The 18636-nt window shown below is 43.8% G+C and overlaps 1 protein-coding gene across 5 annotated transcripts in view; it reads right to left on the bottom strand.

The window, feature by feature from the left end:
• The window catches only part of NSMCE2 (NSE2 (MMS21) homolog, SMC5-SMC6 complex SUMO ligase), a 266354-nt gene that overhangs the window by 81534 nt on the left and 166184 nt on the right, over positions 1 to 18636 (bottom strand). For 2 of the 5 annotated variants that reach the window (XM_030553816.1, XM_030553817.1), the window contains exons 5-7: positions 8042 to 8145; positions 6906 to 7012; positions 1920 to 2295 (exon numbers count right to left, since the gene is read on the bottom strand). In XM_030553816.1, coding sequence (XP_030409676.1) covers positions 2181 to 2295; positions 6906 to 7012; positions 8042 to 8145 — 326 coding nt within the window. In that variant the 3' untranslated portion in view covers positions 1920 to 2180. The other 3 variants (XM_030553820.1, XM_030553821.1, XM_030553818.1) reach the window with 2 other exon arrangements.

The raw sequence follows: 18636 nt of genomic DNA, 5'->3' as shown, positions 1-18636 counted from the left end.
CTCCGCCGGCAGCACTCAGGTTTTTGGGGGTTTTTTTTGCTCCGCCGACATGCCCCTCCCATGTGTCCCAATATTTTCTTCATCTCATCTGGTCACCCTACCAAGAGAGCAATCTCTAGTCTAGCATCACTCATAGGAACGCAAGGATAATGAACTTCAGGGTAATGAACGTATAGCTATCTGAGAATATATTAATATGAACAGCGCTCTATAGAAAACTGGATCAGACTGCAGAGCACAATAGGGCTAGTTCAGTCCAGCAACTGTCTTCCATTTTGCAGGTACAAATCACTCTGCATACAATTTTGCACCTGTATTTATCTCCCTTATATGTCCAAATCCCTTATTTGCAGACATATTCAAGCATCCTGACATCTTAGTGATCAAAATTACTGGTGCCCACAATTTTGCAGCTAAACGCAGGATGCATCTACATTGCAAAACCCCACAGCAGTGAGTCTCAGAGCCCAGCTCAACCTACTTGGGCTTGCAGGGCTTGCATTACAGGGCTAAAACTAGTAGTGTAAACCTTCCAGCCTTTGAGACCCTTCCTTCTCCCTGGGTTTCAAAGCCTGGGCTCCAGCCCGAGTGGGATCATCTACATTGCTGCTTGTAGCCCCGTAATGTGAGCGCAAGTCAGTTGACCTGGGCTCTGAGATTTGCTGCCTCAGGATTTGTTTCGCAGTGTAGACATACTGAAAGAATACACCTACACTGGAAAAAAAAGACCCACAACACTGATGCAGCTGACCCAGATCAGCTGACAGAGTCTTTCAGAGCTCAGACTGGGGGGCTAAAAATTGCTGGGTAGATGTTCGGGCTTGGGCTGAAGCGTGGGCTCTGGGACCCTCCCCCCCACACGCAGCATCCCAGAGCTCACGCTCCAACTTAAGCCCAAACATCTATACACCAATTTTACAGCTCCACAGCCCAAGTCAGCTGACACCGGCTAGCTGCAGGTATTTCATTGCTGGGTAGACTTACCCACAGAGGCCTGATTAAGCCCAAGGTTAATATTTGACCCAGGAAGTGCATTATTAGTGCAACTGAATCAAAAGTTGCTAGAGATTTTTTCCAACAGTGTTTCTCACAGGTTTTGGGGTTTTATTTAAAAGTGCTGGAGTAAATCTAAGCAGACTTGAAGGTGAAAGGAAAAACGTTCGGCAATTCAGGACATCCTCCTCCCCATGTTTTAAAAACTAAAACTATAGTTTAACAATTACAAAACTGCATGTTTAGTTTAATGTTGCCTATACTCCAAGTATAATTTGGGTTAATAAAGGTCTAATGAAGTAACGCTTATAGCAACAGTAACAATGCATGCATGTATGAAACTTATCATTACACGGTATAGTCTTTGCAACTCAAAGTATGTAGGTATCCTATATTATTATATATATATTATATATATTATATCCTATGTTATTATACATAAGGTTAATGAACTGAAGATGTTTATAAATAAGCCAATTCTTCTCACCTAAAATATCAATGTGAACCCCCTTGGGAATTTCAAATACATAAAGTCTGAAATAAAAGATTTTGAATATAAGCAGTACAGTATGATTAAGGGCCAGGACCTGCGGTTAATACTAGGCATAGAGCAATATTTTCAAAAGTGACTAATGATTTTGCATTTCCAAACATGAGATCCAGATGCTAAGCACTTTCTGAAAATCAAGCTCCCTTAAGAGGTATTGTGCTGGGCATCCAAAAATAGAGGCACCTCAGATCACGTCCCTTTGAAAATCTTGACCACAGTGCCTCCTAACATGAGCAGCCCTAGCAACGACAGAGAGGTCTCACTGGGATGGCTCACAGTAGAAACAGTGCACCCAGCAGCAAGCATTTTGCAGGCTTGGACCGAAATTGATATCTTTAGAATGCTTTGAAAATGAGCACACTGCTGACAAAGGAGGTTACATTTTGCACATACATTTTATTTATAAAACGCAACACTTCAGAGGTTCAGGGAGAAAAATAAACAAGTTAAACTGGAATGCTTCACACTTGGCAGTTTAAGAAATGCTTTCAGTTATAGCTGACACCTTCAACTTTGCCTTCAAATGAAACACTTCAAATATCAATCAGTTACACAACCTGCTTACAATCAGCAGCTTATCTCACAAGACATCCAATAACAATTTTTTCTTTGTTGTAACAGTGTGTCCAGCTGACTTCTACGGCATTGATTGGGATTGTTTACTCTGACTGTCAATCGCTCTTTTAAGTGCTTCATCTGGCACAAGATCTGATCTCTTAACATCTAAATGGCTACAGCCAATTTTAGGGCAGCTATTAAAAAGAAAAATAAATAAATCAGAAGAATTATATTAGTCACCCAAATGTAGCATTTGCTGTTTTATATTTTATTCCCACTCTCACCCCAAAGAAACTTTGTCAGTGATTTGCTGCAGCTTTTCCTTGATGGATAATAAATCTCTCTTGGGAAAAAAGAGTCTAATTATCTTAATAGGTGGGAGTTGATGTCTCCAGGGAATGAGTGTAATGAGATATAAAGACTTTCACCTGTTGATCACTGTCTTAAATCCAACGAGAGTTGCCAGTGTTACTAATAATAGAGTTACTTACTGTAATCATTGTATTTATATATTGCTTTATATCTTCAAAGCACTGTATTCTCCCCCCGCCAATCTGTGGTGAATAAGTATTAGCCTCCTTATATAGATAGGGAAACAGATTAAAGAGGTTAAGTGACTTGCCCAGAGCCACAGAGTGAGTCAGTGGAAGAGCTAGGGTTCTGAAAAGTGATGAGTCCTCACAAGAACGGAGGGGGAGAGGACTGTATGTCATATTAGTGATCTCTAAAAGTAGAACAAATACAGAGTTCGATATTTGGCTGCAGGTAGTCAGGTAAAGTCAGATTACTTCTACAGTGAAAGATATTCAGGGAAGGGTATCTTTTCCCCTTGCTAGTGGAGCCAGATGTATATGGATAATGCCCACAGTTAAAACATTTGAGGACCCACTTCTTTTGGAACCTAGTTTGTTTTTGGGAAGGAATTTTGTCTAGGACTTGGAATACAGAGTCAGTTCTCATCCCTTCTATTCCAGGCTTTGTCACTGGCTTGCTGTGTCTGCCTTGGGCAAATCACTTAATCATGCTGTGCCTCAGTTTTTCAATCTATAAACTGGTTAGAATAATAATTATCTGTCTGATAGAAGTGTTGCAAGGTTTAATTAAGGTTTGTCAAGTGCCTTGAAAGTCTCATATGAAACACTTCCTGTAAGTATTAGCACTACTGTGACCAGTGCATGAAATTTTCCCAGGCTGTGGAAGGCACCGTGCAAGGTGTTGGGGAAGCCACAGAGCAGTATGCAATAGTCCCTTAAGCTGCAGTGGAGCTGAGCTGCATAGCAGTTGAGCTGAGCTGCATAGCAGGCTTCTTTGTGGGAGCACAGAAGGTGGAGGCTGCGGGCAAGCCAGGTGAAATGGCTGAGAGACAGCCAATGGTCTGTGAAGTACACCTGTCAAGTCCACAGGCCCTGAGGAAAGAAGAGTATGCAGCTTGCTGTAGCCAGTATTACATTGCTTTGCCTATAGCAATGGCTGTAGCTCTAGGATGAGGATGGGGAGAAGATTCTGTTCCTCACCCTGTTCCCTCAGCTACTTATTGATCTCTCTGACAAGGTGCATTAACTTGGGCTTTGCCTAACTGACCAGGTTTTGCCTTTAAACCACGTTAGGAATGTTTGCTCCCACTGGAACACCACTGTGAAGAATGCAATCATGTAGCAGCACAACAGAAAATGGTTACTCCAGCTGGGAGCTTGAGAGAGTAGGTCTGAATGGTTTCTATAGACCTAGCAGGTTGTGGCATTTCAAAAACTGATTCTGTATTTCCAGAACAAATGTTAATTACACATCAACTCAGCTCATTTTAAACAGACAGATCTACGCAGAACTTAAGAGTTACATGTAGCGTGCCTAAGTAACCTTTCTAAATGTAGTTAGAGCAAACCCTTGTTATTGTTGTCATGTGTACTTCTAACATACCATATGATTACATCAGAATACCCCTACATTAAACAATGTTAAGGTTGCAGGTCAAGTACTCAAAAGTTTGTTAATTAATGTAGCATTTTCTATCAGGAATTTAGCCCTAGGAAATATCAAAGAGACCATTCATTGTCAGTAAGCGCTGAGATTTCTCAATTCGGACAGCTGTTTCTGGGTCCTGATCTGAAGTCACACCAAGAGGTAGGTAATAATGTAAATACAAAGGTCCCGTGTTTTCAGTATTTACAAGTCAAACATTTTATTGTGAAATCTGGACATGAGGAGACTCTCGAGACCTTTAACCACATTTGAGGAGTTGACCCAGGAGAAAGCTGGAAACAAAGGTTTAAATTTATAAGATATACACAATTTTGATTGAAAAAGCTGTTGAAGGATTTGGACAAAGAAACTGACCTTGATGATTAGGTCTCTCTGTGGAAAAGGGGATATACATCTTCAATTTGTGGAGCTCAAAGAAAAATTTATAAATTACTGTATAGATGGCATTTGACTCTAGTTAAGTTCCATCATATTTTTGCTAGTAGGGAGGCATTCCGTTGCAGAGGTGGCTGGAAAAGGGGAACATACTTGATCATGTGGTAGTGGTGTCCAGAAATTTGTTTTTTGGAGGAAATTATTAAAGAGATTCATCTTATGACAAAATGCGGGCTTCCAAGAGATCCCCTGACCTGCTTACTTAATGCTCCAGCAAAGAATCTGCATTTTAAAACAGCCATCAAAAATAAATTAATGTATTGTTCTAACTGTACAGCTAGATTCTGTATTGCACATTACTGGAAAAATGTGACTCCATCTCCTATGGAACGAGGTACAATAAAATTTGAACAGTTCTTGTAATGGAAAAGCTTTCATACCAAGTACATACACAAGAAGTGCCAAAAAGAGGATAGGTATTCAGAAATTTGGTCACTCTTTGTAGTGTACTCAGAGGAGGAGGGCTCCCTAGCTGGCAAGCCAAAATCTTTAGCCATGTTCTTTGAATACTAACCTGATACTGAATAAGTAGGGTATAATGTAGTATGTTAACATTTTATTTTAACTTTGCCTTAACAAAAAGTTCAAAATGTTGGGAAATGCCAGAAGTGCAATTTGAATTCTCGCATTTTCTAAATTTTAAGTGCTTGACTTGGCAACCTTAATATAGGGATGTGTAATTTCCATGTAATTTCCTTAGTTTCTTTAAAAGCCAACGGAAAAAACAGATTCTATCATGTGGAAGCATCCTGACTCCCATGTGGGTCATCAGCAAGATTAGAACTTTTAGATTCACGGCAACAACCTCTGTGACGTGAGCTATCTGAGTAGCAGGGCTGTAATTGTCTATGTGGACCATCCTCTGGAGGAGGAAGAGACTCATTTTGCTAGTGGATTTCACTGCTGATTACTGACAGCAGAGGAACGTTAAGACTTGGTACTACTTCGTTCAATTCCAGGTTCTGGAGGAGAGTGTGTCTAGTGGTTACAGGCTGTTCTGCCCTTGTCCTCACAACCTCTTCCCCTTTCTCCCACTCTTTGGCTCCTGTTGCTACTTCTTTTGGCTCCTTTCCACCTCCCAGCTGCTGTCCCGCTTTGTTCTATCCCTCAATCCAGCTTCTGTGCCTCTGCCTCCCTGTCCCCTCTGACTCCTATTGCTCCCAGAGCACCAGTCTCCCTTCACCCATTTGCATTCTAGTCAGATTGCTTTCTCCTTGTTATCCATTTGAGTGGCTAGCACAACAGCAACTTTCCTGAAGTAAGGAAGAACAATTTCAGGGAAAGTCCTACTCAGTCCTGTGATGGTGCACGCACAGTCACTGTGGGGATAGTGCACGAGCAGCCAGTCATCACACGGGAGCTGTGTGCAGCTTACGTATGTTCAGTCCAGATAGAATCTTTGGAGAATAATACCATCAGCTTCTTACAAACCTCTCCTGAGCGTGTGCAAAACTGAAAATTTTTCAGAGGCTTATAACATGGCCAAACATATGCTGCTTGGTGAAAATCAGTCTCTCTCTGACCCCACGGTGACCCCACTGGCAAATATCATGGCCCTGCTTCCCACCATAAGACAGAGAATATATGTTTTCAACATAGGCAAACCCATATTTTCCCTGATCTCATTCTCAAATGGCTGAAACCTTTTTGCTGAAATTAAACAACAATAACAGCAGCCGCCTGATCTAGACACCCAGCATGGAAAAATATGTGCCCTGAATTTAACAAAGTTATAAGCAGCTGAAAATAGGGTCTTTTTATGGAAAGTGTCAAGCAACCTTAACAATAGGCAGTACTACCAGCATTATCTATGGTAAAAAGTGTTTTACTGAATTATGGAAGGGACTGTACAGCATATTTTTCTGGCTGAACATTCTTCCCTTCATCTAGGGGTTTATAATTTTCTTTATTAGTTCCTTTTTCTTATTGTAGTACAATATATAAGCTATAAAAAGGAGGCAGTACTATCTTTTCCCTTCCATTTGCAAAAGGGTTATATTATTTTTTACATAAACTTTGACAGTTTAAAAAAACACACGGTATGGAAAAAAATGAACTAGCTACTTTAAGATGTTAAAATTTCTCTGTATTGTTAAGGACTGTACTAGATCTCTGTTATTTTGTTGTGCAGGTACAGTGAATGGCTGTTACTTCCCCATACACTTGCTGAATGTTTTCTTAAATATTGTTTTTATTTAAAAAAAAAAAAAGGTATCCTCCATGTGCACAGTACTAATGGGGAGACTGATTTGGGGCAGACATTTAAATATTACTTCCTTCAGCCTTGCCAACGCAAATAAATTTCATAGAACAATTGGAATATGATTCCACATACACAGCAAGCCAAGTATCCCCCCGCCCCCCGACACACACATTCTTGCTAACTTACCATGCCTTTTTCTTTTGATTTTCTCGACGCTGTATAATTTTTAGAATGGCTTCTTCTTCGTAGGTATGGCCACAGACTTTATTTCGAACTGGCTTTTGCATTTCCATCTGCAATCAATATGACTGTACTTAACAGAACTAATGATGACCTTGAAAACATTCTCAGACCTGCCCTGGGATGTTGCTAACAGCCCCAGTTAGAGCTGACTGGTATATGGAAATCAACTACATGGAAAAACCAACTCGTTTTTTGGGGGAAAAACCATCATCTCAAAACAGGACAAATAATGCAGTATTTTTGGTGGGAACGGATTTCCAGAAAAATTCTGCATTGGAAGAATCAACATGAAATTTTTTGGATTGTTCGTTACTGCCTTGAAGGCTTGTGTCAGTTTCATTTTCTGTCTGAAAATGAAATTGGCAAGGACCTTCTGGATGGGCTGCTGTCATTTTGATTTTCCCAATGGAAAAATTTGGATTTTGCAAAAAGAGCATTTTTCAAACAAAATCATTCTGACAGAAAATTCCCAACTATCTTGTGCCCCACTGAATACAGTTTATAGGTATCACCCTTCTCTCCAGCTATTATTACAATCAAGTTTAACTTTCACAACTATCCAGGCCCCCATGTGTTAGGAAGGTATTATCTTGTGGAAGAAAGTACTGTCCTCTGGCAACAAAATATAATTCAATTCTAAGCCCCACACATGAAAGTCTCTTGCTTAAAATGGCAGGAAGTCCCTGTGCTCCATAGGCTGTACTACTCAGATTACAGGATCATAGGGTTGGAAGGGATATCAGTCCAATCCCCTGCTCAAAGCAGGACCAGTCCCCAGATTTGTACCCCAGTTCCCCAAATGGCCCCCTCAAGGACTGAACTCACAACCCTGGGTTTAGCAGGCCAATGCTCAAACCACTGAGCTATCCCTCCCCCCATGTGATAAATTGCATTATTCCCATGAGATTTTATTTCAGCAACATGACCATTGTCTGGATTCTAAAAATCAATATACATATATAGCTAACAAGTATGTTATACAGGTAGGAATGTGAATAGGATTATAATGGCTATGAAGATGCAGTGAAGGAACTGAAGATGGGAAATATTTATCTGCTACAGTAATAGTAATAGCATACCTGTGTGATTGGACAAATAAAGTTAATCTGACTTTGAGTCACTGCTATATCTTCATCTATTTGTTCAATGGACTCATTTGCATCAGTATTTGACCGGGGACCAACTACAATGAGAAAAGACAAATTATTGATTTTCATCCAGCTTTTAATATCCAGTCACCATTAAAAAAAAAATCAGCATGTGTCACTTACTGTGGTAATTGAGATGCTGCAGTTTTCCTCTAAATAGGAAACAATTGTAATAACTGTGTGGGATCTGCTAGGAAATGTTGATTTTTAAATAGTGACCACTATAGACATGATTTTTATATAATACCAAGAGAGGGAAATGGAAGCCTGATTCAGCAAAATCCTACATGGTGGTGGGATTTGTTACTTCTATTAAAAATCTCTGCATTTACCAAATCAGAGACACAAATTCTGTTCTTGCCCCAAAGTAAATCCAGAATAACACTGCTGACTGCAGTGGAGATCTGCTGGTTTTCACTGGTGTAAATCAAAGTAGAATATGGTCAAGGTTTTTTCCATGACCCAAAACAATCCTTACAAAACTATTTAAAAAAAACAACAACCCACAAACCATTTTATTTAATCCTGCATCAGTGACAGAGAACCTCTACTAAGGTATGTGAAGAAGAGCCCATTTTCAAAGTTCAATCTGAACAGCTACCATATGTACTTGCACATAAGCTGACCTGTCTCTAGGCAGGCCTGTTTATTTGTTGTGTATATAACGATTAAAAATCCCTGACCCATATATGAGATGAGCAGACCTATAAAAAACCAAACCAAACAAACAATCACATCCTTGCAGCAGTGCCAGAGGAGAGGGAAAGTACTACCATCTCCCCATTGTTTAATCACTTGAGGGCTTTAGTGACCCTGTGGCCCACCCAGCACGCACCTCTGGTGTCCCTACTTTCCCAAGTGGTACCAGAGGACATCTGTTCTCAGGCACCATCCACCCTTCATAGAGCCCAGACTGTAGTCCAGATACTTAACCATAGGAGCAGGCTGGGTACAGAACTCCTGCTGTTGCTGGTGGCCCCTTTCATTGTTCCACCTCTTGCTACTGGTTATATTTTGTTTTTATATATTTCCTTCTTCCTCTTTCCCTGCCCAAATTGCCCACTTCCCTCTCCCTTCTAACAGCCAATCCACAAGGAAGTGTCAAAATGGCTGTGGGATGATTCTGACGTGAGTATGCAATCAGGCTAATAACCAGGGCAGGTCTATTTTTGGAGAACATCTTTGTTAAGAAGGCCTCACTCACTCAAATCCTGGAGAAGCAGCAAACAAGACTGAGACATACCAACAAAACAGATTGGTGAGTTTCATCTGGAAACAGGCCCTTCAATAGAACCATTGGCAAGTCTGAAGAAAAAAAGACTGAAGGGGACGCAATTTAGTTGTCTGTAAATACAGGAACAGGTACTATAAAGAAAGTGAGGACCAATTATCTGCATTACGCACCATTGTATGGGTCTTTTTTCTTATGCTCCTCTTGGAAATGTAATCTTCAGTGTATCATAAATACACTGTATTTCATGCGAAATATAAACCGTCTTGTGAAAACCAGTAGAAAAAACCCCAAGGTTTTTGCCATACAAAACAACAGGTAAATTATGACTTAGATTTCAAAGGAAACAGGCTGCTCTAGGAGTATCTCAGCTTCAGCAACCACAGACAGCAATATGGAACGCTTTCTCTGAATACCATATGAATTCTTTTCTTACAAGCGAGGCCAATAAAACAAAAGGGGTACAGATTTTCCATAAATTCACAGAATCTTTAAATTTTGGCAATTTGTAACTTTGATATTTCTTGCTGAAAACATCTGGAGAGTTACACTTTTGTAGACTGCATTTTGTTCCAGTTCAGGAGTCTAGTACATGTTCCAGTGCTTTATGTCTGAAAGAATGTGGCAGCTAGAGATGAGTTCTGGGCTAAACGATTGAGGTGATCTACATATGTTACCAACAGGGCCGGTTTTAGCAAATGTGGGGCCCGATTCCTGAGGGGTGGGGCTTGTACTCACTGGGTGGCACTCCCAGTCTTCGGCAGCACTTCGAATTGCCGGCCGGGAGAGTGGGACTGCTGGGCTTGCAGCGCTCCGGCCAGGGTCGCGAGGCCGTAGGGCTGCTGCGCTCCAGCCAGAGCTCTGGCCGGGGAAGCGGGGCCGCGGAGCCGTGGGGCTGCCGCTCTCCAGCCGGAGCTCCGGCCGGGGTCATGGGGCTGCCACGCTCCAACCAGAGCTCTGGCTGGGGGAGCGGGGCTTGCCGTGCTCCGGCCAGCACTCTGGCCAGGGGAGTGGGGTCGCCGAAGACCCCAGTGGAGCTGACCACCTCTGGGGTGAGTAAAAAAAATGAAAAAGGCACCTAAGGTGCGGGGCCCTCTTAGGCGCGGGGCCTGATTCCGGGGAATCGGGCTAATTTGCCTAAAGCCGGCCCTGGTTACCAATGCTGGTGATGTTTGGACACCAAAGCAGTAGGGTAAGGCTCTAAAGCCTGGAATGCATAGATGTAATTTTAAACGAAACCGTTCTTTTAAATGTGCCACACACATAAAACTTTGGCCAATATTTTCAAATCTAGGTGTTTAAAGTTCGGCACTTAAGTAAAAGTGGCACTGAGCACCTTTAACTGCCATTGATTTCAGTGAGATCAATGGGTGCTCATCAGCTTTGAAAGCCAGGCTGCTTGTATTTAGGAGCTAAATTTAGGCATCCAGGTTTGAAAACGCCAGCCTAAATTCCAGTGCTATAATTGGATCTGCAGTTCTTCATGGACTCAAGTGTTTTAAACCTTGCTCCTACTTTGAACCTGACCTAAATTCTTTTGGGCTTAGAATCATAGAGTATCAGGGTTGGAAGAGACCTCAGGTCATCTAGGCCCATGCTCTGCTCAAAGCAAGACCAATCCCCAGACAAATTTTTTCCCCAGATCCCTAAATGGCCCCCTCAAGGACTGAACTCACAACCCTAGGTTTAAGTAGGCCAATGCTCAAACCACTGAGCTATCCCTCCCCCCAGACTTGGGCTGTCCCTTTGTTATGTTTTTATGCTACTTAGCACAACAGGGCGCTAGCCTCTAAGTGCTATTGGAATACAAATTATGATAATAAAGGACTATTTATAATAGTTTCTGGAAGAGTATCTCCCCACATGCAATTAATATTATTAAGAGCTATTGTAAGAGTGGGGGTAAGTAAACAGCACCTAAGGAAAAAAAAACCACCAATAGAAATTTAGCATACTTTGGATAAACCAACCACAGATTTGTTGCTGTTGCTTGATGCTTTGGATTATGGAGGGGGAGAGGGAAAGTAGGTTTTTCCAGTTACAGTATGCCTTGTAGAGATTACGTAGGAGAATAGGCACATAAGTCTTCGCGGTCTCAGTAACACACACACTTTGAATTAGTACCATGCCTTAGGGCAGATGTTTTAAACTACAGACCTAATCCTGCAAATTCTTACTAACACGAACCCTTTCTTTCACATCAAGGGATTCCTCATGTTACTAAGCGCAATGTGAATAAAAGTTTGTAAGATCAAGGCCTTTGCTAATAAATTTTGAGTTTTCTATGTGAAGAAGGTATAAAAATGCTGGGCCATGCAAACTTCAGTTAACCACATTATATTTTTTCCTCATGAATTAGTACTGCACGAATAAAATACTGATTGTTCTAGTGATGCAGTCGTGTGTTCCACATAGGTGTATGCATGCATGGTGCACTGGAGCCAGAGAAATTTGCCTAGTACCACCCGTAGAGGGGCGACATTGGTCTTAATGGCCGTATCCCCTCCCCTGGCTACATGAGGCAGCACTGTCCAACCTTTCTTCAGTTTGTCTTACTGCCTGGGGCCGGAGTTGAAGCTCTGTGTAGTCTCAACCTAACAACTGGCTCAGTTTTTTCTCTTGTGTATAGTTAGTAGTACCCTTAGGGTTAGCTAGAGTTGTGTAAGTTTAGTAGTTTGTTTCCCTCAGTGATGCCCTCACTACGGTTTAAATGTGGTCTTTCATGTGGGGAGTGATCCCCAACAGCAATCTCCACACGTGGTGCTTGTTCTCTCTTGGCAAGGCCCACGTCAAGGAGCATTATGCGATGTCCAGATCATTTAAGGAATGGACTCAAGCGGCTTGAGACCTTCACCTGAAGCAGCACCTGCTCAAACAGGCGATGTGGCCTGCTTCGGTGCCGAGAACCTCATCGGGTTGGAGATTGTCCTTGGGTTCCAAGAGCACAGCCGCTTCAGATTCCAGAGTGGGCACCTCTTCGAAGAAACGGAGGAGCCATTTGCCAGATTGGGTGCTGGTGCCCGGGATAGCATGGGTATTTCTAACCCTTCCTCAGTACTTAGTAGAGAGGTTAGAAATCCTCCACTGTTGACTCAGGTTCCAGCCTCCAGGCATACAATGAGTTCTGAATCGATGAGGGAGATGCCAGTACTGAGTGTTTCCCCACTGGTGGCATGCCAGGCAGCTACAGACCTCCTCTACCTTTTGGTCTCATCCTCTCCTTTGGATCAGGACTTTGCCACGGTTGTGTCAACTATAGCCCCTTTCACTGAATGAGCTGGTGAACACTCAGGTCAGTTGGCACTGCACCCCAATGTTTCCCTTCCATAGGTTATGGAAGTAGGGCTGGTACCGGGAACCTACTCGGCACCACTACAGTCAGAACCACAAATGCTTCTGTGGCGGCTTTTGCCACTCTTGATGTCAGTACCATCAGACATCCCCGTACTGCTGTTCACTTCAGGACCGAGAAAGATTCTGGCATGGGCATGCTTGGTACCAACTGTACCACTTCCCTCAGCAGTGCCGCTTCCTGCCTTGTTCCTGGCGATGGACAACTCAGACTGCCTGCTCACTCCTTCTGGTCTCGCTCACCCTTATCTTCAGGATTTTGAGGCTCCTCTGCATCTCAGTCGAGGTTGTCATTATCCTGTTCTCCATCATCCGACCAGCACTGAGGGCTGCTGATGGACTGTTACAGATACTAGGATTGGCGTGTGTCTCATGGTTGGGACAGAGGTCTCCAGCGCAGCACCTTCTAGCCACCAATGCCTTATCCATGACAGTGGCCTCCATGGAGTATGTGGAATGCTCCTAAGTTGTGATGGTTCTGCTCTTCATCTCGCTCAAAGGTGAGATAACTGGCCAGGTCTGCGGTGGTACCATCAATCTGCTACAGGCCCAGGCACTGGTGGTCATTCCAGGGCCGCCCAGAGGATTCAGGGGGCCTGGGGCAAAGCGGGGGAGCTGCGGTGCTTGTACTCACCTGGTGGCAGTCCGGGTCTTCAGTGGCATTTTGGCGGTGGGGGGCCCTTCAGTCACTCCGCGTCTTCGGCAGCACTGAAGGGCCCCCCGCCGCCAAAATGCCGCTAAAGACCTGGAGTGACTGAAGGGCCCCCCGCTGCCGAAACGCCGCTGAAGACCCGGACTGCCACCAGGCCAGGGCTCGCAGGGCATTTCGGCGGTGGGGGGTCCTTCAGTCATTTTACATCTTCGGCAGCACTGAAGGGACCCCACCGCCGAAGACCTGGACCACTGCCGGCCAACGGCTCATGGGGCCCCTGTGAGGCCTGGGGCAAATTGCACCACTTGCCTCCCCCCCCCCGGACAGCCCTGGGTCATTCTCCCTGCGGAGCCTCCATAGTCAGTCCGTCCAGATCCATCAACCCTGGACCAGGATACAGCTCAGTTAAGAGCCTCGTCTTCATCTCCGGACAATGCTGTGAAGCCTTGCTCATTCTCCCTTTCGGTACTGGAGGATTTTAAGGCATACCAAGACCTTTTGCGGCATGTAGCTTCTTCCCTTGGAAATACCCACAAATTTATGGATGTTTTACAGCTATTTTCCCCTGAGAAAGTCACCCTTCCTATCAACAATGCACTCCTTGAACTGGTCGAAGTCTCTGCAGCACTCTTCCTTCACACTGTGCAGCTAAGCACACGGAGAAGGGCTATTTTGTTCCCATTCAGGGATTTGAGGGGTTTTACTCCCATCCGATCCCGAATCCCGTAGTCGTAACTGTGAATGATAGAGTCCAGCAGAAATGTTTTAAGTCCAGCCCAAGGATAGGGACCTCATAGCCAGGAAGTTTTACACCTACTCTGATGTGAACTGCTAACAGATATACAGATGTGAACTGCTAACCAACAAGTCTTGCTATCCAAGTACGATTTTGTTAATTGGACAGCTATGTCAAAGTTCGCAGACCAGCTTCCCGAGGGCTCGTGGGAGGAATTTTCGGCATTTGTCCCTGAAGGCTGCTTGATAGCTAAGACATTCTTGCAGTCTGTGCTTGATATCGACACTTCGATCAGTGTAGTGGCCTCTGTGGTCACCAAGGGGAGGGCATCCTGATTCCAGAATTTGGACAGTGCACCGATGTTCAGCAAGCCATTGGGGATTTGCCCTTCAACGCTGCACTCTTTCAAAGGCTCAGGGGCTACCCTGTGGTGAAGCGCCACTACGGCATCCAGCAGCAGGTCCATTGGCTGTAGTGCATGTTTGGCCAGCCTTTCTTTCCTCGAGGCAATGAGGCTGCCTCGGAAAGACTAATAGATCCAACAGGAGAAAGCAAGCGGGCTTGGGGTTCAGCCAATCCATGCACCCTCCCCCAGTGCCTTTCAAGTACCCATTTTGACTCCTTGGTCCACAGCACTGTTCCAGTTGTTGCTCCTCTGTTCTCATCCCCCTGCTTTGGAAACAGGCTGCCCTGCTTTCACAATGCTTGGGTCTCAATCACTACAGACAGCTGGGTCCTAAGCATGGTCAGATGAGGTTATGCCATCTGGTTCCTCCCCCCACCTCCCATTCCTCTTCAGGGACCCCTCTCATGAGATACTGCTTTGGGAGTGGAGGAGGAGTTTCCGCCAGAACACCGGTCATGACTTCTATTCCTGGTACCCAAATCCAAGTGAGGAGTAAGACTCATCCTCAACCTTCACGGCCTCAATAAATATATCAGGTACATGAAGTTCCAAATCCTCACTATCAACTATCCTCCCCATGTTTTCTTACAATGACTGGTTTGCTGCTCTGGACCTTCAGCAGCATCTCCATACCTTAGATGTCAGGCAATGTCAAGCCTTTTATCTGGACAAGACTAAACCCTTTCATGCTTTGCCTCATTTGTTTGTGTCATATGCAGACAGCATGCAGGGTCAAACGGTCTCTCTGCAGATGATCTCGAAATGGATAACATTCTGCATCAAGTATCAGAGGGGTAGCTGTGTTAGTCTGGATCTGTAAAAGTAGCAAAGAATCCTGTGGCACCTTATAGACTAACAGATGTTTTGGAGCATGGGCTTTCGTGGGTGAATACCCACTTTGTCGGATGCATGTAGTGGAAATTTCCAGGGGCAGGTATATATATATGCAAGCAAACTAGAGATAACGAGGTTAGGTCAGTCAGGGAGGATGAGGCCCTGTTCTAGCAATTGAAGTGTGAAAACCAAGGGAGGAGAAACTGGTTTTGTAATTGGCAAGCCATTCACAGTCTTTGTTTAATCCTGAGCTGATGGTGTCAAATTTGCAGATGAACTGAAGCTCACCAGTTTCTCTTTAAAGTCTGGCCCTGAAGCTTTTTTGCTGCAGGATGGCCACCTTAAGATCTGCTATAGTGTGGCCAGGGAAGTTGAAGTGTTCTCCTACACGTTGTTGTATATTGCCATTCCTAATATCTGATTTGCGTCCATTTATCCTTTTCCATAGAGACTGTCCAGTTTGGCCGATGTACATAGCAGAGGGGCATTGCTGGCATATGATGGCCTATATTACATTGGTGGACGTGCAGATGAATGAACCGGTGGTGGTCTGGCTAATCTGGTTAGGTCGTGTGATGGTGTCGCTGGTGTAGATATGTGGGTAGAGTTGGCATCGAGGTTTGTTGCATGGATTGGTTCCTGAGCTACAGTTACTATGGTGCGGTGTGCAGTTACTGGTAAGAATATGTTTCAGGTTGGCAGGTTGTCTGTGGGTGAGGACTGGCCTGCCACCCAAGGCCTGTGAAAGTGTGGGATCATTGTCCAGGATGGGTTGTAGATCCCTGATGATGCGTTGGAGGGGTTTTAGTTGGGGACTGTATGTGATGGCCAGTGGAGTCCTGTTGGTTTCTTTCTTGGGTTTGTCTTGCAGTAGGAGGCTTCTGGGTACACGTCTGGCTCTGTTGATCTGTTTCCTTATTTCCTCATGCGGGTATTGTAGTTTTGAGAATGCTTGGTGGAGATTTTGTAGGTGTTGGTCTCTGTCTGAGGGGTTAGAGCAGATGCGGTTGTACCTCAGTGCTTGGCTGTAGACAATGGATCGTGTGATGTGCCCGGGATGGAAGCTGGAGGCATGAAGGTAGGCATAGCGGTCAGTAGGTTTTTGGTACAGGGTGGTGTTAATGTGACCATCACTTATTTGCACCGTGGTGTCTAGGAAGAGGACCTCCCATGCAGATTGGTCCAGGCTGAGGTTGATGGTGGGGTGGAAGCTGTTGAAATTGTGGTGGAATTTTTCCAGAGTCTCCTTCCCATGGGTCCAGATGATGAAGATGTCATCAATGTAGCGAAGGTAGAGAAGGGGCGTGAGTGGACAAGAGCTGAGGAAGCGTTGTTCCAGATCAGCCATAAAAATATTGGCATATTGTGAGGCCATGCGGGTGCCCATAGTGGTGCCACTGATCTGGAGATAGATATTGTCATCAAATTTGAAATAGTTGTGTGTGAGGATAAAGGCACAGAGCTCAGCAGCTAGTTGTGCTGTGGCATCATCAGGGATACTGTTCCTGACAGCTTGTATTCCATCTGTGTGTGGGATGTTTGTGTAGAGAGCCTCTACATCCATGGTGGCTAGGATGGTGTTTTCTGGAAGGTCACCAATGCATTGTAGTTTCCTCAGGAAATCAGTGGTGTCACGGAGATAGCTGGGAGTGCTGGTGGCATAGGGTCTGAGTAGAGAGTCCACATATGCAGACAGTCCTTCAGTGAGAGTGCCAATGCCCGAGATTGCATCAAGATGGCATACGAAATAGCCTCAGCTGCACCCCCTCAGCGAGGCGTGATCTCATTCTACGAGAGGGCAAGCCACATTCATAGCATTCCTCAGTGACGTTTCCATATTGGACATCTGCAGGGCTGCTAAACGGTCGCCAATAGATATGTTCCTGAACCATTATGCCATAATTCCATCTTCCATGGCAGATGCAAGCTTCGGTAGAATAGTCCTGCAGTCCTTGTGTATGTAGACTCCAAGCCCTGCCTCTTGGGGGGTACTGCTTGTGAGTCACCTAAGTGGAAGACACGGCTGCATCTACTCAGGTACAGTTGTTCAGTGGGAAGGAACTGAGGGAGGAGCAGGACAGCGCTGCAATATGTAGCCAGGGGGAGGAAGTGGGTATTGCCATGAGGTCCGAGCGCCATCCCTCCATGGATACTGCTAGGCAAATTTCTCTGGCCCTGGTGTGCTGGGCATGCACACACTTAAGTGGAATACTCGTCAGCATCACATCTCAAAGAGCCACGGTTACAGCAAATAATCATTTCATCTAATCTTTGCCTATTGTTGCTGAACTTCAAATGTTGACAGAAACAACTTATATATATATATATAGTGCTCTAAGTTATTGCATTTAAGAATCTTTCTGAAGTTAAACTTTTTCACATCCTTGTTGTCATCACTACTAAAATCTGTTAGGAGTCTCTCATTTGTAATACACATAATACCTTGTTATCATTAGCTAATTAGTGCCCACTATTGTATTAAAGATGTGTTCCCATCCCGCCCTAACGTAACTGTTTTTGGTAACATGCTATAATGAATTTTGCCACCGCACATCTGTTTTTGATTTACTCAATTTTCATTCAAAGCTGACATTTTATATTCCAATTTCTCATTTTATCTCAGGATCAAGCAGTAGTTAATAAATATTAGCCAACTAAGCTTTACACAACTTTATTGAGAAGTGGGAAAGTGTTATAGTAATTTTTACACATGGGGAAACCAAGGCACATAACCTTGGGCGTATCAATTAACATCTATATTAGGCACAGATAGTACCCAAGAGCAGAAAAACACCCCAATGTCTGCCCTAACATTGGATCAGATTGTTAATAAATAGAATTAGATATCGTCAAAAGTTATTTTTTCACAGCACAGATCATTCTCTCTCTCTCTCTCTCTCACACACACACTTTTCAGTATCAATTACTTACCCTTTGCCCCTACCCTTATTATTCACATATTCCTCCTATTCTGAGAAGGTACAACAGAAGAGTGCTGCAATAATGTCTCATATGACTAAGACTTCATTATTTTGACACATTACAGAACATTTACTAGGAAATTAGTGCTCACATATCACAGAGATGAGTGCTCTAGAAAACTCTAATTTAGACAGACACCAAAGTAAATCACATTTGTCAAATCAAGTAGCAAGCGTATAGTTTGTGGTGCAATATCCTTGTTTATTTTTGGTGTTTTTTCTCTTATATGCTAATTTGTAAAAAATCAGTAATTTCCAGCGAGTCTCTCCCAGTCATTAGCATAAATTACATCATGTACTATAAATGCATGAAGGTGTGTATTTTTTAAAAAAAG

This window comes from Gopherus evgoodei, chromosome 2, assembly GCF_007399415.2.
Source record: "Gopherus evgoodei ecotype Sinaloan lineage chromosome 2, rGopEvg1_v1.p, whole genome shotgun sequence".
Lineage (NCBI taxonomy): Eukaryota > Metazoa > Chordata > Testudines > Testudinidae > Gopherus > Gopherus evgoodei.
The sequence above is the reverse complement of the archived record's forward strand: the minus strand, read 5'-3'. Positions and strand labels throughout refer to the sequence as shown.